General features: G+C 47.5%; 1 protein-coding gene across 1 annotated transcript; it reads right to left on the minus strand.

Annotated features, from left to right (window-relative positions):
• Window positions 1-9125: 9125 nt before the first annotated feature.
• Window positions 9126-13107, minus strand: LOC123403753 (probable protein phosphatase 2C 27). Its single transcript, XM_045097667.1, has 4 exons — window positions 12729-13107; window positions 10752-10976; window positions 10441-10652; window positions 9126-10103 (listed from the first exon to the last, which is right to left on the minus strand). Exons 1-4 carry the CDS (start codon window positions 12780-12782, stop codon window positions 9536-9538), a joined length of 1059 nt encoding a protein of 352 aa, XP_044953602.1. The 5' UTR covers window positions 12783-13107; the 3' UTR covers window positions 9126-9535.
• Between the last annotated feature and the right edge of the window lie 9488 nt (window positions 13108-22595).

Genomic DNA, 22595 nt, shown 5'->3' on the forward strand with positions numbered 1-22595 from the left:
AATGGGCCAGTGGCAGCACCAGTCTACCGACTACCAGACACAACACTGTCATGGAATCAACAGAGCCAAGTGCAGGAGACAGACTAGAGTGCGGAATCAACAGAAATATCCAAGTGCGGTGCAGCAATCGAGTTCACCTAGGCGGTGACCTCGGCTGGCTCTGCTAAATCATGGTCGCTCTGCTCAAAAGGGGAAAGGGATCGACCCTGATCCATACCTCAGAGGATCGACGAATGCCGGGGCCGGGAGGGAGGAACCGAACGGATACGGCTGGTCCGGGATTGGGTGGCGGCCGGCGGCAGGAATCCTCCGCCGCGATCTCGTGAGCACCTAGCTTCACCACATGATCTCCAAAAAAATTGCTGAAGGGGTATTTGTTTCCCTTCAACAGTGACCACTGGCAGCAGCAGCAGCTGTTTTTTTTTTAAAAAAAACAGAGCACTGCATCAGTATTTCACAAGGAAACATCTCTTAATTATGCAGAGCGATGGAATACCACCAGGGTCAGATCAACGAACAGAAAGTGTGATCCATTTTACTGTCGCATTTTCAGGGTATCTTCTACCACCAACCCCACCAAAAATAGCACCGGTTCCAGAGCAGAGCCAAGTTTTAATCTCTATCCATCCATGCACGCACGACAAAAGCACACAAAGAAAAAGTCAGTCAAAGAGCGCAAACCCCTTTCCACGGAGAAGGCCGGAAATGGCGTCAGGTTAGAATAGCATTACCCTGGGGCCTGGGCTCAATCATCACCACCATCTCACTCACTGTTAAGTGTCAGCTGGTGGACGGTGAATCAGGATCCACGACGCGACATTATTCCGGATGAAGCTAAGCTTCGCAACAAGCTACCAGGATCGATCAGAAATTGCAGTATGCGAGTGTGACAATGACCTGATATTTTCCTCTGAAGAAACGATCTCTATCCATCTCCGTCTCTCTCCGATGATGTATCTTTCTTTCTGGCCGGCGATGATCTACTTCACGCCGTCCCCCCGTCCCATCCCGCCCGTCGCCGTCGCCAGCTTTTCGCGGGGCAGGAGAAGAAGCAGTGTCGTCGCGGGGCCCGCACGGCACCGCCGGAAATTCTCGTCGGCGGCAGCGTAGGCGCTACGTAGTGCGGGCGGATCGCGTTGCGCCCTGATAAAAATGAGAAGGGGGCAAACCATACCGCACGAAATGTCACTAAATCAGCCCGATTTTTCTCGATGGTTCCAGCCATGAAATGGTCCGAGAGATTTCTGTGGTGATCACGGGTGCAAAGGTGAGGCGTGAAGTATTGTGAACCGGCGCTAAGCTGGGGATCTGCTGCTGATAAGCCACAATTATACTAAAACCCGATCGTACGTGCGGCTGCAACTTTGAACTTTGAAGTTTCTTTTCCTTGTCCTTTTTGTCCGGGCTAGTCTCCCAAGCCATCATCCCCGTGAAAGTGATCAGTGTGATGCTACGCGAACCGACCAACGGTTCTACTCCTGACAGTGGTTATTATAAATTTATAACTGCTGATATGCAAAAGCTCTGAACTGATCTCCACAAGAAGATCCTTGCGAGCTCCAGAAAATGAGTAAGCACGCACGCGGGTGGCGGATGCTTTCGTTGCAAGGAATGGCTGGGTGATGGGGTTTGAACTGGAGATAGATGGATAGGTATTGGATGTAGCCGACCTAGTAGTAGTGTACAGTGTCAATTGCTGGGTGTAGTACGTAGTGGAACGCCCTTGACCGAAAGGCCGCCAAAAGCACCATTAACTTGAACAGGTCTTGCACTGATCTGACCTGTATGCGAACATGTTACTTGGGCCACAAGGTTTTCAGCCGATTCTCGCGGCAACACGCGGATATCATCTACTCCCTCCGTTCCAAAATATAAGACCTTTTAGGTATTTCATTAAAAGACTACATACGGAGCAAAATGAATGAATCTATACTCTAAAATATGTCTATATACATCCGTATGTAGTTTATAGTACAATTTTTAAAAGGTCTTATATTTAGGAACGGAGGGGTAGTAATTTTTAACGAGGCAGCCCTTACATGCACGTTTTTTTTTTTTTCACAATGCAAACACAAACCCTCATAAATAACATAATCACATACACTCACCCATGCAAGTGCACACAACCTACCCTATACAGTATACTACACAAAGGGTCTGGTACATGCTAGAATGCCAGGCAAGTGCGTCGAGCAGCGGAGCATGTAGTGTGGATCATGCCTCGAGAAACCGCGCGCGCCTTCTCGGTCGACAACTGCACTGGACTGACCGCACGCACGTTGAGGAGCGAGGCGGAAGCAAACGTGTCGCCGCCAGAAAAAATTACGTAGTAGAGTACAAGCAGGCAGCTAAACGTGTGATTGACAAGACGATCGACGCCAAAAAGGCAAGCAAACGTGTCGCTACCCGTGTCGTGTCGAGGCGAGCCGGCGGTAAAAAAAAACTACGCGGACCACTCCGCCCGCGACGTGTCCCTCCACCCACCGCTCCCACCCCCGGTCTCCTTGGCCCGCACGTGTGCTCGACACTGGCACGCGGGGCGGGGACTGGGCCAGTAGATCGCCAGCCGAATCCGGTTGCCGCCGTCAACTTTGGCCGGCCGGATTCCATAATCAAATGCCAGTGTTTTATTGTTAAAATAATCGCGGCTGCCTTTGCCTACGTTCGCGCTCACGCTCCTGCTGACGCCCAAGCTGACGAGCGATATGTTTTCTCCATCCTCATCTTCATTCATTGGGATTGGGGTTGAGCAGGTCTGGACGTCTGGTGGTGGTGGTGGTGGTGGTGGTGGTGGTGGTGGTGGACCGCCTTTCCTTTCCTTCCCATCGACCAGAAAAGGCCTTAATTGGCAATCAAGCCTGGAAGTCGACCCTAAGCTATACCTCAGTTGGTTGACTACTTCCTTGTCCTGGTTGCACCATTTTTTTCTTTTCTTTTTTGATACCGATCGATCGGCCAGTCGATGGGACCAGGATGACAAGTTCTCCTCGCATTCCACTTCATAACGACCTTGACCCTTTGAAGGAAAAATCTAAGTAGCAGCGCCGCATCTCGGTATTACCGTGCGACAGTCTGCACAAGCATGAATTATGTTTTCTTCATCATGCATGCATGCATGCATGATGCAATGATTCATCTTTAAATGATCGAAATTCAAAAAAAAATCTCTTAAACCGTTAATTCGATTAATGATTCGTTTTCGTCGTTGACTTTGTTTCGACGAAATGTTCAAAACTAGATCTCATGTCGACATGTTTCGATAATTTTTTTTATTCGTACTTACCATATTTGTTGCACTTACTTGTCATATTAGTAAGTACTACTTATCCGTCTGACAAAAAATAATTTAATCGCCATTTTTTTTTAAAATTGCATATAAATATGATATCTCGACATAATCATACTAGCAAACACAAACAACTTTTTATAGGCGATTACGCGGGAAAATATGACAACTCAACATATTTAAACCAATGACCACAAGAAATCTTTTTTGGTCATCGTCTGTAATATGACAACTCGGCATCGTTAAACTAACAAGCACACAAAATTGTTTTCTGGCAAAGTTATATGTAAATACGACAAGTTAGCATATTTAAATTGACAAACACAACCCATTACATGCTTTTTTATATCAAGCATAATAGAAACTGCTACACGACTTTATAGAAAACAACATTAAAAAGTGTCAATCAAGTTATTTTTCTCAGACAAGTAAGTGGTTAATAATATGGCAAGTGGGGTTAAAAAATATGACAAGTATGAACCGGAAAAAAAATTGTGAGAACATGTCGACATGGATTCTAGTTTTGAAGAACTCGTCGCGAGAAAGTCAATGATGAATACGGATCATCGATTGAATTAACGGTTTTGTAAATAAATCTTTTTGAATTTTAAACATCAAAAGGAATCGGCGCAGCCGGCCGTTTAAATAGCCTCCGCATGGAAGAGCACGTATGCGGCGCCACTCCCAAGTCAATCCCTACTTTGAAATTTCACGACAAGTTGATATAAGTTCCAATGCAACTAATGTACAAAAACATTCATCTATATTTGTGTGTCACCTTTTGTTAATATAAAGGATGTGTCTAGGTCTCAGTCGGTTGAGACTTTACGAAGTCTCAGTCAAGTAGTATAGTATGTAAAAAGAAGAAAAATTGATTTTTTTTAGCAAAACCGTAATACAAAATTACTGTTTATACCTTTTTTACGTTGGATATTTTGTACTTTTTATTCTAAATGCAAATGATATACATGTAAACGTAATATTTTTTAAAATATTCGGATACCTTATTTGTATTTTAATAAATTTGTTATGAATTTTTAAAATATTGATCAAACACTCAAGTGTATTAGGACGACCTCAGAAACAAATTAGTTTCGGGCCGGGCCGGGTCGGGCCTCTATGTAAACTGCTTATTTATTTTTTTAGGTCCCAGCCCAACCCAAAGTGCATGACGGGTCAAAAAATTCGAGCCCAGACCAAGCATAGAGTCCGACCTACCTTCACCAAATGTTTAAAAAAAACAGAGCACTGCAGCAGTATTTCACAAGGAAACATCTCTAACCAGTAGCTTAATTGTGCAGAGCGAAGAAATACCACCAGGGTCATATAAACGAACACAAAGTGTGATCCATTTTAAAATCAGTCAAAGAGCACAAATCCCTTTCCACGGAGAAGGCCAGAAATGGCGTCAGGTTAGAACAGCATTACCCTGGGGCCTGGGCTCAATCATCACTCACCACGATCTCACTCACTGTTAAGTGTCAGCTGGTGGACGGTGAATCAGGATCCACGACGCGACATTATTCCGGATGAAGCTAAGCCACGCAACAAGCAACCAGGATCGATCAGAAATTGCAGTATGCGAGCGTGACAACGACCTGATATTTTCCTCTGAAGAAACGATCTCTATCTATCTCCGTCTCTCTCCCATGATGTATCTTCCTTTCTGGCCGGCGACGATGGATTTCACGCCGTCCCCCGTCACCCGTCCCATCCCGCCCGTCGCCGTCGCCGTCGCCGTCGCCAGCTTTTCGCGCGGCAGGAGAAGAAAGAAAGGCGGCCTCGTCGCATGCGGTGCCGTCGCCGGGGCCCTCACGGCACCACCGGAAATTCTCGTCGGCGGCTGCGTAGGCGCTACGTAGTGCGGGCGTATCGCGCTAAGCTGGGAATCTGCTCCTGATAGGCCACAATTATACTAATACCCAAACGTACGTGCGGCTGCAACTTTGAAGTTTCTTTTCCTTGTCCTTTTTGCGGGCTAGTCTCCCAAGCCATCATCCCCGCGAAAGTGATCAGTGTGATGTGACGCGGACCGACCACCGGTTCTACTCTTCACAGGATAGTGTTAATACTGCCATATGTTTGGAACTCTGAACCTGATCTCCGGAACATCCTTGCCAACTCGAGAAATTGTGTAAGAGCAATCTTAATCAGGCGACTCGTTTCATCCATCATCGTCCGTTTGGGACAACACGGATAAAAGAGAAGGCTCAATGCGTCGAACCAAACCTAAATCGAGTCCGCTTCGCGTCCGCGCCGACACATTTACTGCCCAAATTTGCGTTCCAAATGTGTCGGCGCGGACGCGAAACGGACACCACACGCGCCTTCTCGGTGTTCGCTGCGTCCCCATCGGACGGTCGTCCAACTGCCCGCGGCCTACTTGATCAGCTTAATTTATGACCTCGGACCCACGCGTCAGCGACGGCGGTCGTCCTTTTTTAAGCCGACCGTGCGGCGGGGCCGTCCATCCGCTTCTAGCCAGCCCCGTCTTCATCTAGCCACACTCACTCCCCCGGCGCCGGCAAACCCTAGCCACCCCAACCGTGCTAGATGAGGCTCTTCTCCGGCGCCGGCAGCAGCAAGGCCAAGGGTAAGTCCCCCGCCATTTTTCTTTTCCCTCGGAGTTCCTCTCGCCTTCGCCGGCAGCAGCAAGGCCAAGGGCAAGTCCCCTGCCATTCCATTTCCCTCGGAGTTTCTCTCGCCTTCGTCGGCGCCAGCTCGTCAGCCGAGGCAGCACGTCAACATGCCAGTGCACCAGGCGGAGTGGCACTGGCAGCACCGCGTGCCTCTCCTGTACCCCGACGCCACCCTGCCGCACGACTGGCACCTGGATCCGGAGAGGATCCCAGTGCTGGCGACGCCGCGGTCGGCTAGGGCGCACGCGGAGGAGGTGCGGCGCCGACGGGCGCTCCTGACGTCTGATTCTTTTTCCCTTGCTTTTTTATCTTAAATACGCATGCATTTTTTTCGAGTCGTTAAAATGGATCAGGCCAGTGTTGGATGCATTCGTCGACCCAAACGCGGAAGCGAACATTCGTGTTCGTCTGGCCGACCCAGACAGATAAAAAGCGGACAAAATTGTTTTCCATTTGAGTCGGCTTGTTGAAGTTGCTCTAAGCACGCACGCGGGGATGATACTTTCGCTTCAAGGAACGGCCAGGCAGGGACGAATTTAGGGGGGAAGGGGGGCTAGACCCCCTAACAAATTGATCTTTATACTATGATTATGATTTTTGCAGCCAGTTTTTTTACTTCAGACATATAAACTTTATCCCTTTCATGAATAAACATACCCCCTGTATGCATGAATGTTGGCTCCGTCCCTGCGGCCAGGTGATGTGCGCATAAAAAAAAGATGGAGATTGAGCTGGAGATAGATACTCCTAGATATGTGAATATGTGATGACCTTAATGTACAGTGCTAATTGATGGCGGTAGTGGAACGCCCATGACCGGAAGGCACCAAAAGCACCATTGACTTGAACAGGTCTTGCACTGATCTGATCTTTAGGAGTGTCCATCTCGCAGGTATGTGCGATGTATCTATGCTCCTTCGGCCACAAGGTTGCGTACGATGTGCGATGTATCTAAGCTCAATTGGACGTATTTTTTAGTGTACCTACACGCTTTAAAATTGTGACGAAAATACACCCATCAACGTTGATAATCGTGCAAGTTGACTCGTCAACCCCAGTAGACTCTAATGAAAAATTGTTCCCATTTTCTAAATAAACAATTCAAATCTGTTTACGTTATCCTTTGATCCTATCCTACTTTCGGTGGTTTTAAACAATTTGCGCCAAGGTGGTAGAAAACTGTTATCACATATACACGTCAACCTGATTTGTTTAAAAATAAAAAAAGGAAAAATATAGAGCAGCACAAAAAAATGAATTGCTGAAAAATAACAATTCAGCAATAATACGAACAATAAAATAAGATTAAATGGACCAAAGGGGTGAACGTAATATCTCACAACTCATTACACCACAGTCAAGATTTAGTGACACATCAATCTGTTGTATAGGGAGCATTTGCCAACACATAAATTGTAGCTAATACCTATGCCAACATTAGATAAAACAGTTGAAGAAATCGCTATTTTTTTTAAAATATTGCATTTTTTTATTCTTTTCGGAAAATAATGCTCAAATTTAAAAAAAAATATATATATACCTGCCTCGGCTTAGACGTGGCCGACAGGGACTAATCGGCCTAGCCAAGACCAATCAGTCCCAGTCGGCCTTGACTAGGCCGACAGGCCTATCAACCTGCATGTGTGGGTGCATGACAGGGACTAATCGGCCTTGGCTAGGCCAATTAGTTCATGTCGGCCTAGCGAAGACCAATAAGTCCCCGACATGACTAATTGGTCTTGGCTAAGCCAATAGGTGCATGGGATTTTTTTTCCAACCTTAGCTATTTTTCTGACTTCATTTCCCGTCCATAGTATAAATGATTTGAATATATAATGTACCCTCACAACCTCCATGATCCTGGTCTCCCTCCCGATAGTACAAATGATTTGAATATATAGTTTTTTGCAAGGATATTTAAATATATAGTTATATGCGTATGCTTTATGCACACACTTTTGCCTATATTCTATGGAAGCTGCTACCCATCCATAGATGGATATTTAAATATCCTTAAAAAAAACTATATATTCAAATATATAATTGTATACCATGATTATCATGTTTACTGTTTAGGATTAGTCTAATTGTAAAGGTGCAGATATTTCCATCATTTAAAGCCTAAATTTCATTGGTCATTTGAATGTCTTTAGAAGTTTTGCTTTTTTGAAAATAAAAAATCTCAGAACGCCCCGACAAGATTAAAGTCATTCCGAAGCATAAAGCCCTCCTTTTTCTCCGGGGTTTCTCAGGATGTCTATGTTTCTATCCATTTGCTTACGTTCTTTGCATGTTGACAATACACTAGTATAAATTTTGTACTACTAGATTAGTATTAAATCTATGTCATTTATTTTAAAACGGAAAAAGTATAATTTAGTAGAAGTACTGCATTGCTAAACCAAAAGGTCTGGTACATGCTGATGCTAGTAGAATGCCAAGCAAGTGCGTGGTGCCTCGAGAACCCGCGGGCGTCTTGTCGATCGGCAACGTGCCGGCGAGCTGTCGCCGCCCGGACGGACGCCAGGCGTGAGCACGAAGCAAACGTGTCGCCGCCCGAACGAATTACAAGCAGCTGAAACAAGCAAGCGTGTCGTTGCCAAGACCACAAGCAGCTTAATAAGCAAGCAAACGTGTCGCCTAACCCGCTCGCCTCGCCGCCGGTGTCGTGTCACTCGAGCCTAGCCGAGACAGTATATAGTAAAAACACGCGGACCGACTCTGCCCGCAACGTGTCCGCCCACCGCCGTCAAGGGCTGCCGACCTTCGCCCACGTGCGGGCGCCGCTCCCGATGACGCCGATGGTGACCGATGCGCGCGCTGGCGTTGGCGCTGAGCAGGTCCGGTGGCGGTGGTGGTGGAGGGGCGCACCGCCTCTCCTTTTCTTCCCATCGACCGGCGGTGGTTCGGTCTCGGTGGCTGCGCTGCGTCGCCCACATCCGATCCTTTTCGCCCTCGTGCTCTGCTTCCTCTCCCGTCCGTCAATGATGATGCTGCTCTACTCGCCGACCTACTACGTACTGTATATTGTATGGTTGACCCAGTCCCAGCCTGCCTTCATTGGCAATCAAGCCTGGAAGTCGACCCTGAGCCGTCTCGCTTGGTTGACTCTTCCCTTGTCCTGGTTTGCACCGTTCCGGACGATGGGTGGATCCGTGCGGTGTGGATGGGTGGGACCAGGATGACAAATGAGGAGGTGATTCACATGACACAACTCTAGTTACACTGATATAATAATGATCATCAGACAGGATTGTTTCTTTTACAGACAAAATAGAAACAGGGGGGAAGAAAAACATCTCATCTCATCTCATAATGAGCCTCAAAGCCCCCTGGATGCACGCTACTGACTCTGTTACCAACCCTAAGCTCCCAACTTATATTTACAGGTGCCTCACAATTCACAATGGCGCGTGAGACCTTCTCCAGGTTCGTTGGTTTTATTCCTCCCAGGTAGCAATAGAGCCACCACTGGCATGTCGACGACGACGATGGATGATGAACGGACGGACAAACATGAGCAACAGCAGGGAGGCCGCAATCGGTACTTACAGTTGACGCTCAACAATGTAGAACGAACAAGGCGGCGACAATGGCGCGCCGCCGAAGATCACTGGCCTTCCAGGAGCACCCTGAGGCTATGGAGCCCCTCGGCCGAGATGCTCCGCTCCACCCTGCCCATCCTGCTCACCCTGATCTGGGGAGGGGCCTCCTGGTGGAAGGCGACCATCACCGCCGTCAGGTTGTCGGTGGCGCCCCGCCTGATCGCCTCCTCCACGATCTCCTTGCAGCACCGCCTCAGGTCGTTGTGCTCCTGGAGCCTCCGCCGTGCAAAGTCCACCGAGTTCTGGTTGGAGAAGAAGTCCCAGATGCCGTCGCTGCCGATGATGAGGAACTCGTCGTCCTTGGTCAGCGTGATCATCTTGAGCTCCGGCTCAGCGCTCAGCGGGCCTCCCGGCTCGCCCATCTCCTTGAGCCCGTCGAGATGCCAGTCACCGAGCGCTCTGGTGACCGCTAACTGGCCGTTCAGATAGCCGTCGTCGACGTAGCCGCCTAGGGATTCGACCCGCTTTCTTTCATTCAGGCAGCAGGCCCTGTGGTCCTTGGACATTTCGATTGCGGCGCCGCGCCGGGAAAGGACCGCTCGGCAATCACCAGCATTTGCAACCAGAAGAGACCTGCACAAGACATGCAAGCAATTAGCATTGCTGGTCACTCAATAACAGAGCAACCTACAGCTAGGGTGCTAACTCTGATGAGAGTCATACTGGCATTGGCATATAACACAATGCATGGTAGCAGTATCACAAGAGGTCCTAGTGCAAGTGCAGCAGTTTAGAGAAATTTAACCTTAGGCCATGTTGAGATTTTTTGAATTATGATGCATTAGTTTGAAAGCAGCTTTAGGAACAAGTTAACTAGTGTCAACTCCTATTGCATTATGATTTTCTCTGGTCATCAGTGGAATGAAAATACTAAAAGAAGAGCCAGGATTGCAGGTCACAGGAACAGTACCTTCCAAAAATCATTGCTGTAAGTGCGGTTGTTCCAGAAGAAAGTCCATCATGTAGAGAGCACTTCTCTGCAAACTGACTATCAGTTTGCACAAACGACCTCCTGACTGCCTTCTCAAGCTCAAGAGGAAAAGCAGCATCTTCCACGATGACCCGTGGCAAGTTATCGCGAACATACTGTGCAGCATCTTTTCCACCATGGCCATCAAAGACCTGAGAAATGGAAGGACATAATGATTTTAGAAAAGAAAAAAAGATGAGCATTTAATATGAATTTGAAGAACTAGATTCAAGGAGTGAATAAGCAATTACCCCATAAAAGGAAATAACTTCATCATCCACCATGTTAAAACCAAAATTCTTGGCTAGGTTGGGGATGCACACATGCGCATCTTCCATGTAGTCACGGCCACCAATGTCAGACCAGTCCCCTGACCGGATAGTTGGGACAAAATTGTGCCAACTCTCTCCAATCACAGTCACCATTGTAGTTTGCTTGAAATCAATGGACACCGTGTTCTCACAAACTCTCTCCATCTGCACATTACACAATTAACAGAAGATTAGGTCACAGCAAAAAGCAATTCTCATTGAACAAGATACTGCATCAGCTTAAAAAAAGTTGCAATAAGGGAAAGCAATGTACATTTAGTATAAATAATGTGATACAGGATGAACTCAGCATCTTACTAACAATAGCCAGGTTAAATGAATCTATTTTCTCAAGCTTTCAACTCCGTCAACAACTCTACAATAGCTTAAACAACGTCGCCACCATCAGTGGATGACTTGCAGGCTTGCAGCAACACTAATCCACCTAGCCGAAAGGGACGTACAAACCGAACCCCAACTCGGTCAAGTCGGCGACAGAAGGCAATCCCTTAGTGGACAAAGAATGCCACGAGTTAGCCATTTTCAGTGTGGGCACTGATAAATGCACACGGATGCTATATAACGGCAGAAGCTGGTATATATAGCAGAGAAATGTGAAGGCTCCAGGTGTACATTCTTGAGCACCACTGCATAGCCCACTACCTGCCTGCATTGTAACCCATAATTGCAAGCCAAAGGGACAAAAGCGACCCCATGATTATGTAATTCAGACCTATAAAGGCGCACAGAGATCACTAGGAAATTGCCAAGGACGTGTCGTGCCCGGAGGCTTGACAGCGCGGAAAAGGCCAGCCTTTCCCTTGGCCTGAATGCAGAAAGGGGGTGCAGCACTATCTGGACTTTACCGGCGGCGCTGACTGTTCTACTACATGTAAACAACACGGACGATGGATCATGGATGATTATAGCCATTAACAAATCTTCCTCCGTCGAGGCCAAGAAAGAAACCGGGTGCTGCTATAGCTGTGAACTTTGCATCAGTTGATATATTTTACTATGAACAGTTCAGTTTGTCCTACTTTCAGATGCAAATATCTCTGTCAGAGGAGATGAGATGGAGATATCTTTGTGGCGGACAGCGGACGAGAGGATGCCAAGCATACACGTCGACCGGAAATCCCACATACGATTTCGATCACAGGATGAGAGGAGCGCCGCATGGGAACAAGAATGCACTCGCAGAAGCAGACGGGGGGCATGACATCCGCTGAGCCAGGACAAGGAAAAAGATTTCGCTTTTGCGGCACGCTTAATCGCAGCTAGAAGAAACTTCTGGGCCGCCGAACAATTCAAGGCATATCCCTCTGTTCACACCTTCCACACAAGAGGATATAATAATAATAATAATACAGTAATATATTTTTTTGCTAACAAAAATATAATTGTTGGGATAATACTGATAGTAATACTAATAGCAGTCTTGTACTAGTACTAAAAGATGAGATAATGGGAGTAGTTCATTAATTCCAGTTGCAATAAGTAAATAAACTACTTCCTGTAAGTGCTGAATAATCCCTGCTGCTGCTGCTGCTGCTGCTGCTTGGCTGTGGATTTTTGAGGGAGAAGGAAGGGGAGACACGGGAAGCATTCGCTCGCGCAGCACGCGAAGTGTGTGAACGAAGCAACCAACCCACTAGCGTTTTTTTTCCTCCTTCTTCCACTCATCAAAACTCAAAGTGTGTAGTAGTAATCGATCGTCCAGGCCCAAGGGAACGAACGCGCGCGGATCAGCGACGAGCAGAAACCGATTTGAATCTCGTAGTATTCTATCGTCGGCGGAAAGAAAAACCACCGGATTCAGCGAGCGGGATGGTCGAGAAAAAAGAAAGAAAGAGAAGGAAACAGAGTCGAATCGAATGGGCGTAAGAACAGGGGAGGGGAGGAGGGTTTACCGACCACGAAATCTGCCGGCCTCTCGATCTGCGCGTCCTCGAATCCCTCCACGCACATGTCCGGTTCGCCGCCGCCGCCGCCGGTGAGCTCTGTCTCTCTGTTGCTGTGCCTGACGACGAGGAAGAAGGAGCGATTCGGCTCGAACTGCTGCCGCAGGGGACCTCTGGCTCCGACGAAGAGGGATTGAAGGGGGGGGGGGGGGGGACTGGGACGCGGCCGAGACCGGGGCGGGTTGGAGTCCGAGTGGAGGGTTCGCCGGAATACCAACCTGATCGAGGGTTGGAGATGGCAGGCGGAGGATGTGTGGGATTCGCTGCTGGTTTTCTTTGCGTTGTGCTCTGTTTCCGGGTTTGGTTGTCACGGAGACGGGGGAGGGGAGGGGGGTATTTATTCCAGGGACGAGAGGCCGGGGGAAACACGTGCTGGTTTGAGCCCATGGTGGGGCCCATGCCTGTTTTCCTTTTCTTTCTTTTTTCTGGCACCTCGTTTCTCCTTGCTCCCGTCGTTTATTTTGTGGAGCTCGTTTTTCACTCGGGCGAGGGGTTTTGCGACACAAAAATGTTTACCACGCTCATGCTGTTCGAAGGGGAAAGAAAATGTTTACGGTGCTCTTTTATCTTTTTTGTTATTCGGAGATGATTGGCTGGAGTGTATGGTTTTGATGGGAAGAACTATCTATCTACGTGTTCTTGTAATGTAAAGTAATGTGGGTGATGGAATTAGCGTGGCCATTGTTAATTCTTACCTAGACGGGAATTAGTAAATCTAGAGGAAGAAATACTTAAGCATGCGTGTCATGTATAATACTCTACTAGTACATCAAAGAAGAAAATAAAGGATATATAAGTCGTCCACGGTATATGAAACACTGCCGCCAAACGTCCACGGGACTGCAAGTAGCTACTCGATAACCCTTCATATAAACAACGCCTCACAAAAGGACCTATGGGTCACCGTGTAATGTGAGTGTCGTGCACCGAGCATTGCCTCCCTCGGCTACTCAAGTGAGGACATGAGCTTCACGGGGAGATGAGCTGTCGCGGACGGTGTTGAGTCGATGCTTCCGAATCTATCGGATAACGATCGTTGCAAGGAAACAAAAATGCCCCCGGGGATAAGCATGGAGTGGAAATCCTTTCGCGAGTGCCGTCCAGGATGCAAGAGCTATCTCAGGGTTCTTGTAAAAGAAAGTATACTTCTAGAATACTAATAAGCATGTGTATCATGTATGAGAGTAGAAAACGGTACGTAAGTAATCCATTCATCACTTTACAAACGCTACGATCAAACATCCAAGGGGGGTAAAAGGAGCTACTTAACAACTCTGAGCACTCAAGTGAGGGCATGGACTTTGGAGGAGGCATACGATGTTGTATACACAATTGTTTCAATGTTTCCAAATTTCATGAATAGTGTTCCCTGCAAAGGAAAAAATGTTTTATCATGCTCGTGATGTCAAAACAAAAACCCGTTCACGTGTGCTCGTTAGTGTCACGTGTGCTCGTTAGTTTCTTTATCTCGTGATGTCATATATAATAATCTAATACTCCCTACATCATCACATTACAGAACGCTACCACCAAGCGTCCACGGGACTAAAAGTAGCTACTCGAAAACCCTCCACGTAAGAAAGCCCCGAAGATCACCGCTTACGTAACATGCCTGTTGCGCACCATGCATTGCCTTCCTTCGGCACTCATCTGTGGGCATGGGCTTCAAGGGGAGATGCGCTGCAGGTGATGTCTTTTCGATGCTTCCAAATCTACCAACTAACTTTTCTTGCAAATAATCAAAATCCTTCGAGGATATGCATGGAGTGGAAATCCTTCCGCGAGTGCCATCTAGGATGTGAGAGCTATCTCTAGATTCTTGTAAAAGAAACACGCTACCACCAACCACCCACAAGACTAAAAGTAGCTACTCGACAACCCTGCACGTAAACAACGCCCCACAAAAGCCATCCAGATCACCGTGTAGCATACGCACCGTGCACCGAGCATTGTCTTCCTTAGGCACTCCACTACGGACATGAACTTCACGGGGAGATGAGCTATTGCAGACGATATTGATTCAATGCTTCCAAATCTACCAAATAACGTTCGTTGCAAAGAAATAAAAATGCCCCGAGGATAAGCATGGAGTGGAAAATCATTTCGAGTCTGTCGTCCATGATATGAAAGCTATCTCTACATTCTTGTAAAAGGAAGTACACTTCTTGAATACGTATAGGCATGTGTATCATATATGAGAGTAGAAAACAATATGTAATCTGTTCACGCTACATCATTCATCACCTTAGAAATGCTATGACTAAACGGCCATGGGGCTAAAAGCAACTCCTCAACGACCCTGAGCACTCGACTGAGGACATGGGCTTTGGAGAGAGATACAATGTTGCAGACGTTGTTGTTTTGATCTTTCCAAATGTCCCAAATAGCATTCCTTGCAAAGAAAATACAATCTTCTCGTAAATCAGGATGAGCATGGTGTGGAAATTCTTCCGCAAGTGACTTCTAGGATGAGAGAGGTGCACCAACCCCATGTGGCCATTATCATGAGCTTTAACTTGATGCGTGCTAGCGGTTGATTCTATGAAGTTTATTTGGTTTTATGAGTTTGATGGTTTACGATGTACATTATACCCTAGTGAATGTCATAAAATTTTATTTCATTTGATTCATTTTACAACATGTATTAAATAATTTGCATATTAAAGACATGCCATGAGAGATTGTTTAGGCCTAACATATATTGTTAGAGAGTTATTGGTCATAAATGGTCAAGCATGCATTGACTTAGTTAGCGTGGTGTCCTAATATGTAAATGTAATGCAACACAACAATGTTGAAAAAACCCTAATACACAGAGCAAATTGAGGAAGGGAAATAGATTATGGTTATGCAATCGTCCAATGCACTTAAAGTTGGCTTGCAAAAGAAGACCATTTATATTGTGGTGTATGTTATTCTTGACGTGCCGATTCTATGCACGCGTTGAGCACCGATCTTGAGGAAGGGACGCCATAGTCAGTTGGCCACAATATCGTAGACGATGAAAAATCATTAATGAGATGGAAACGGGGACACAACGACGGCTATGGCTTCGCCGACGTTGGTGGAGAGGAGTTTAGGGATTGACACTATTTCAAAAATGACATGTAGGTCCTTAAACCATTTCACAGATGTCACGTCTGTACACACTTATTGCAATTTGAGGATCTAGATTATATTTTTGATACCTCAAGGACCTATGTGACACATTTGAAATAGCCCAAGGACTTATCATGCACTTCACTCAAGCGATATTATGGGGGGAAACTGTTTACCATATTCGTGTTGTGGACTATGCAGTTTTTAAGAAAAACATGTATCATGTTTACCGTGCATGTTAATTTATATAGAGCACATGACTTACTGTGTTTGCTTATTGTATAATTATAAATTGTGTATTAAACATAAATAACATAGTAGAATGAAAATCATCATCCATATTTGCATATTGAGACAAGGTTTTCCTGCATGGTTAATTAAGTGGACATATGCATGTTTCATGATGAGGTGTTATGCTTGAAAGTTGAAAGAAATATATTAATGTGGATTAGCCTTTTAAATATAAATGATGGTTCATATTGATAAAACAATGCTGATGGACTGAGGATACATCGTCTTTTTAACCATCTTTAATGCAGGATAACGTCCACTTTGTATGCCATTTTTACTTCTTACACTGGCCACCGTATTTTTATGCTTGACTACGTGTTGTGAAGGTAAAATTATGGTATGAGATGATACGCGTACAGTGACTTCCTTAATTTTAAAATTTTAAAGGTGTTTACAGGAATAGGGGATTTATGTGCGTATTCATATGAGGAGTATATATGTATGTGTTGGTGTCCGGATCACTTTCGGTCAAAATAACAGTGGAATCATACATTTATGCTTAAGTTAAAATTTTAGAACTTGTAGAATAGCCGGAAAGAAAGGGTAGCCGGCAGTTTACAATATCCCTTCATATTTGGAAGGAAATGAAGAGTTTAGCGTATACTTGTAGCTACTTAAATATACTAGCACACAAAGAATTAAAATGATATGACGAGGCCATTCCAATATGTCATTTTGGTCATATCATTCCCAATTCCTTGTCGTGAGCGCGATCAAATTCCGCACGGCTCGATCGTCTAATCCAGCGCTTAAAAGTGTGGATTTGTAGTAGGGCCACTCAAACGATGTAATTAAACTCGAGGAAAACATCCCGCAACACGGCTGGATTGTGTGCATGGAAACTTCCGGAGCATTTCAAGGAACGCGCTGGCCACGATCTCGCGGGTTACGCATGCAGTGGCCGTAACGGTGCAACCAGAAGAGCAATGGAGCAGTCAACTTCCGGGCTTGATTTGATTGCCAGTTAAGGCAGGCAGGCTGCCCGTGCCAGGCTGGGTCAACCATACCATACCGTATAGGTCGGCGAGTAGAGTGGCATCATCATTGACGAACGGAAGAAGGAGAAGAAGGCGAAGGATGTGGGCGACGCAACCACCCCACCGAAGGACCGCCGGTGGATGAGGTGCGTCACTCTCCGTGGAGGAGAGAGAGGGGCAAGCAGCACATCGGCCGCTCATCAGCATCGACGTCAAGCGCACGCACGCAGGCCGCGATTAACTACACTGCACTCACCATACCATATGTACGCACAGTGTTTGACTATTCCAGCCAGAGTTGACGGCGGCGAGTGGACGGATAAATTCGGGTGGCATCGCCGGGGTCGGGCCCCGCGGCGCAGCGCGAGTCGCCGGTGACGCGCGGGAGGAGGGACACGTGGCGGGCAGGGTCGGGTCCGCGTGTTCTCTACACGCGCCCGGACCGACGCGACACGGCGGCGAGGCCCGCGAGCGGGTTAAGGCGACACGTTTGCTTGCTCGGTTAAGGATCGATCGACCCGTCTGTCGCCGTCGTCCTGGCGACGACGCGTACGCTCGCCTCGCTTGTGTTTGTTACTACTAGCTGCCTGTGGTCAGTTCGTCGTCGTGCTGGCGACGACACGACGCGACACGCTTGCTTGTGTGTTAGCTGCTCGTGTTTCCTAATTCGTTTTGGCGGCGACACGTCTGCTTCTTGCTCGCTGTCACTGCGCGCAGTGGTGACGTCCGGTCAGGTGCACGACACACAGCAGCTCGACGGACCCCCGTCGACCGGGAATACGCGCGTGGTCTCTCGAGGCACGACCACGGGACGGATCTAAGAGCATCTCGCGAAAAAGAGCGTGCACCCTAAACCGTCATTCTAGCGCGCCTGGGACGAAATGACGCGCTCCAGCGGCGGCGGGAAAAGAGAGCGCGCGGCAACGCGCGCGCGAAAAGGCGGCAGCTCGCACATCATTTTTTGCCGCGTCGCTTCGTGCGCGCCTATAAAAGCGCAGCTCTGCCGCTCCCTCGCGCCGCCACCGCTCCACTCTCTCTCCCTCTGCCTCTCGCGCCACTGCCGCTCCAGCGCCCCGCCCCCGACGCGCCATCATGCCGCCGCGTCGCCGTTCTGCGTCCGGCTACCGCGGCGTCCCCGAGCGCCCCAACGACGGGTTCTACGCCGAGATACGCTCAGGCGATCTCCGGCTTAGCCTCGACACGTACGACACGGCGCACGAGGCCGCCCCGCGCGTTCGACGCGGCGGCGTGGCGCCTAGGCAGGCCGCGCCGCCAAATGAACTTCCAGGACGTCTACACGCTCCAACAGGCGTTAGACGTCGCCCTGCCGCCTCGTGTAAACTCCGCACAAGACCGTGCGGAGCACACTGCGCGGCAGCGCCGCCTCCTCGTCGCCCAGGAGGACGAGCGGGTCATGGCAGAGTGGCGCCGGCGCCACCCGGAGGATGTCGCCTACGAGCAGAGTTATTGGGCAAGACGCCGCGAGGAGGACACGCGCCGGCGCCGCGAGGAGCGGTTGGACAGGCGTCGGCGGAAGGCATTGGCGAGTGCGCAGGCCGACCTCGTCAATGCAGGCGGGAGCTTCTTCTTCACTGAAGAAGACGAGCGTTGGTTCGACATCTGGCTGTCAACCTCTGACGACACCAACGACGATGATGATGGTGCAGATGATTGGAGCGACTGAGATTAGTTTTTATGTTTTCGAACTATTTAGCACCGAATTATCTATCTATGTTTTCGAACTACCTATCAAGTTGCAATCTATGTAAAATAACTTTGTATGCTTTTTATTTGAATGCAATCTATTTAAAAAATGGTTTGCGCGCGCTGCATTTTTGGGCACTGCTGGAGCGGCGCGCACGCGCTGCATTATAGCGCGGCTGCTGGAGCATGCGCCTAACCCCGCGCTATACCAGCCGAAGCGCGCGCGGCAAACGCATTTTTTGGGCGCGGCGCGAAGCGTGGCTGTTGGAGATGCTCTAAGTGTTGGAAATATGCCCTAGAGGCAATAACAAATTAGTTATTATTATATTTCTTAGTTCATGATAATCGTTTATTATCCATGCTATAATTGTATTGATTGGAAACACAATACTTGTGTGGATACATAGACAAAACACTGTCCCTAGTAAGCCTCTAGTTGACTAGCTCGTTGTTCAAAAGATGGTCAAGGTTTCCTGGCCATAGGCAAGTGTTGTCACTTGATAACGGGATCACATCATTAGGAGAATCATGTGATGGACTAGACCCAAACTAATAGACGTAGCATGTTGATCGTGTCATTTTGTTGCTACTGTTTTCTGCGTGTCAAGTATTTATTCCTATGACCATGAGATCATATAACTCACTGACACCGGAGGAATGCTTTGTGTGTATCAAACGTCGCAACGTAACTGGGTGACTATAAAGATGCTCTACAGGTATCTCCGAAGGTGTTAGTTGAGTTAGTATGGATCAAGACTGGGATTTGTCACTCCGTGTGAACGGAGAGGTATCTCGGGGCCCACTCGGTAATACAACATCACACACAAGCCTTGCAAGCAATGTAACTTAGTGTAAGTTGCGGGATCTTGTATTACGGAACGAGTAAAGAGACTTGCCAGTAAACGAGATTGAAATAGGTATACGGATACTGACGATCGAATCTCGGGCAAGTAACATACCGAAGGACAAAGGGAATGACATACGGGATTATATGAATCCTTGGCACTGAGGTTCAAACGATAAGATCTTCGTAGAATATGTAGGATCCAATATGGGCATCCAGGTCCCGCTATTGGATATTGACCGAGGAGTCTCTCGGGTCATGTCTACATAGTTCTCGAACCCGCAGGTTCTGCACACTTAAGGTTCGACGTTGTTTTATGCGTATTTGAGTTATATGGTTGGTTACCGAATGTTGTTCGGAGTCCCGGATGAGATCACGGACGTCACGAGGGTTTCCGGAATGGTCCGGAAACGAAGATTGATATATAGGATGACCTCATTTGGTTACCGGAAGGTTTTCGTGCATTACCGGAAAAGTTTCGGGCTCATCGGTAGTGTACCGGGAGTGCCGGGAGGGGTGCCGGGGACCATCGGGAGGGGTGTCACGCCCCAAGGGGTCTCATGGGCTATGGGAAGAGATAAACCAGCCCCTAGTGGGCTGGAATAAGTTTCCACTAAGGCCCATAAGGTTTGAGAAGGAAAAAACACAAGGTGGAAAGAGTTTCCAAGTGGGAAGGTGGAATCCTACTCCAAGTAGGATTGGAGTAGGACTCCTCCACCTCCAATTTCGGCCAAACCTTTAGGTTTTGAGGCTGCCTCCTCCCCTCCCTCCCACCTATATATACGGAGGTTTTAGGGCTGATTTGAGACGACTTTCTCACGGCTGCCCGACCACATACCTCCATAGTTTTTCCTCTAGATCGTGTTTCTGCGGAGCTCGGGCGGAGCCCTGCTGAGACAAGATCATCACCAACCTCCGGAGCGCCGTCACGCTGCTGGAGAACTCTTCTACCTCTCCGTCTCTCTTGCTGGATCAAGAAGGCCGAGATCATCGTCGAGCTGTACGTGTGCTGAACGCGGAGGTGCCGTCCGTTCGGTACTAGATCGTGGGACTGATCGCGGGATTGTTCGCGGGGCGGATCGAGGGACGTGAGGACGTTCCACTACATCAACCGCGATCTCTAATCGCTTCTGCTGTACGATCTACAAGGGTACGTAGATCACTCATCCCCTCTCGTAGATGGACATCACCATGATAGGTCTTCGTGCGCGTAGGAAAATTTTTGTTTCCCTTGCGACGTTCCCCAACAGTGGCATCATGAGCTAGGTTCATGCGTAGATGTCTTCTCGAGTAGAACACAAAAGGTTTTGTGGGCGGTGATGTGCGTTTTGCTGCCCTCCTTAGTCTTCTCTTGATTCCGCGGTATTGTTGGATTGAAGCGGCTTGGACCGACATTACTCGTACGCTTACGAGAGACTGGTTTCATCGTTACGAGTAACCCCCTTTGCTCAAAGATGACTGGCAAGTGACTGTTTCTCCAACTTTAGTTGAATCGGATTTGACCGAGGAGGTCCTTGGATGAGGTTAAATAGCAACTCATATATCTCCGTTGTGGTGTTTGCGTAAGTAAGATGCGATCCTACTAGATACCCTCGGTCACCACGTAAAACATGCAACAAGAAAATTAGAGGACGTCTAACTTGTTTTTGCAGGGTATGATTGTGATGTGATATGGCCAACGATGTGATGTGATATATTGGATGTATGAGATGATCATGTTGTAATAGAAATATCGACTTGCACGTCGATGGTACGGCAACCGGCAGGAGCCATAGGGTTGTCTTTATACTAACATTTGTGCTTGCAGATGCGTTTACTATTTTGCTAGGATGTAGCTTTAGTAGTAATAGCATAAGTAGCACGACAACCCCGATGGCAACACGTTGATGGATGATCATGGTGTGGCGCCGGTGACAAGAAGATCGTGCCGGTGCTTTGGTGATGGAGATCAAGAAGCACGTGATGATGGCCATATCATGTCACTTATGAATTGCATGTGATGTTAATCCTTTTATGCACCTTATTTTGCTTAGAACGACGGTAGCATTATGAGGTGATCTCTCACTGAAATTTCAAGACGAAATTGTGTTCTCCCCGACTGTGCACCGTTGCGACAGTTCTTCGTTTCGAGACACCACGTGATGATCGGGTGTGATAGACTCAACGTTCACATACAACGGGTGCAAAACAGTTGCACACGCGGAACACTCGGGTTAAGCTTGACGAGCCTAGCATGTGCAGACATGGCCTCGGAACACATGAGACCGAAAGGTCGAGCATGAATCGTATAGTTGATATGATTAGCATAGGGATGCTTACCACTGAAACTATTCTCGACTCACGTGATGATCGGACTTGAGATAGCGGATTTGGATCATGTACCACTCAAATGACTAGAGAGATGTACTTTTTGAGTGGGAGTTCTTAAGTAATATGATTAATTGAACTAATTGTCATGAATATAGTCTAATGGTCTTTACGAATTACGATGTAGCTTGCGCTATAGCTCTACTGTTTTTATATGTTCCTAGAGAAAATTTAGTTGAAAATTGATAGTAGCAAACTTTGCAGACTGAGTCTGTAAAACCGAGGATTGTCCTCGTTGCTACGCAGAAAGCTTATGTCCTTAATGCACCACTCGGTGTGCTGCACCTCGAGCGTCGTCTGTGGATGCTGTGAACATCCGACATACACGTTTCTGATGACTACGCGATAGTTCAGTGCAAAGTACTTAATGGCTTAGAAGCAAGGCACCGAAAACGTTTTAAAACGTCACGGAACATAAGTGATGTTCTAAAGAGATGAAATTGTGATTTCATGCTTGTGCCCTTGTTAAGAGGTACAAGACCTCCAACAAGATTCTTTGACCACAAAGTGGAGGAGAAAAGCTCAATCGTTGAGCGTG

Source organism: Hordeum vulgare, chromosome 6H, assembly GCF_904849725.1.
Source record: "Hordeum vulgare subsp. vulgare chromosome 6H, MorexV3_pseudomolecules_assembly, whole genome shotgun sequence".
Classification (NCBI taxonomy): Eukaryota; Viridiplantae; Streptophyta; class Magnoliopsida; order Poales; family Poaceae; genus Hordeum; species Hordeum vulgare.

Bases quoted from the DNA above. Each gene is read 5' to 3' on its own strand.
- LOC123403753 (XM_045097667.1), bottom strand. From the start codon at position 12,782: ATGTGCGTGGAGGGATTCGAGGACGCGCAGATCGAGAGGCCGGCAGAT. The intron at 10,653-10,751 runs GTAATTGCTTAT...TCCATTTCTCAG, and splicing joins AAGTTATTTCCTTTTATGGG to GTCTTTGATGGCCATGGTGG. The intron at 10,104-10,440 runs GTACTGTTCCTG...TGTCTTGTGCAG, and splicing joins ACAGCAATGATTTTTGGAAG to GTCTCTTCTGGTTGCAAATG.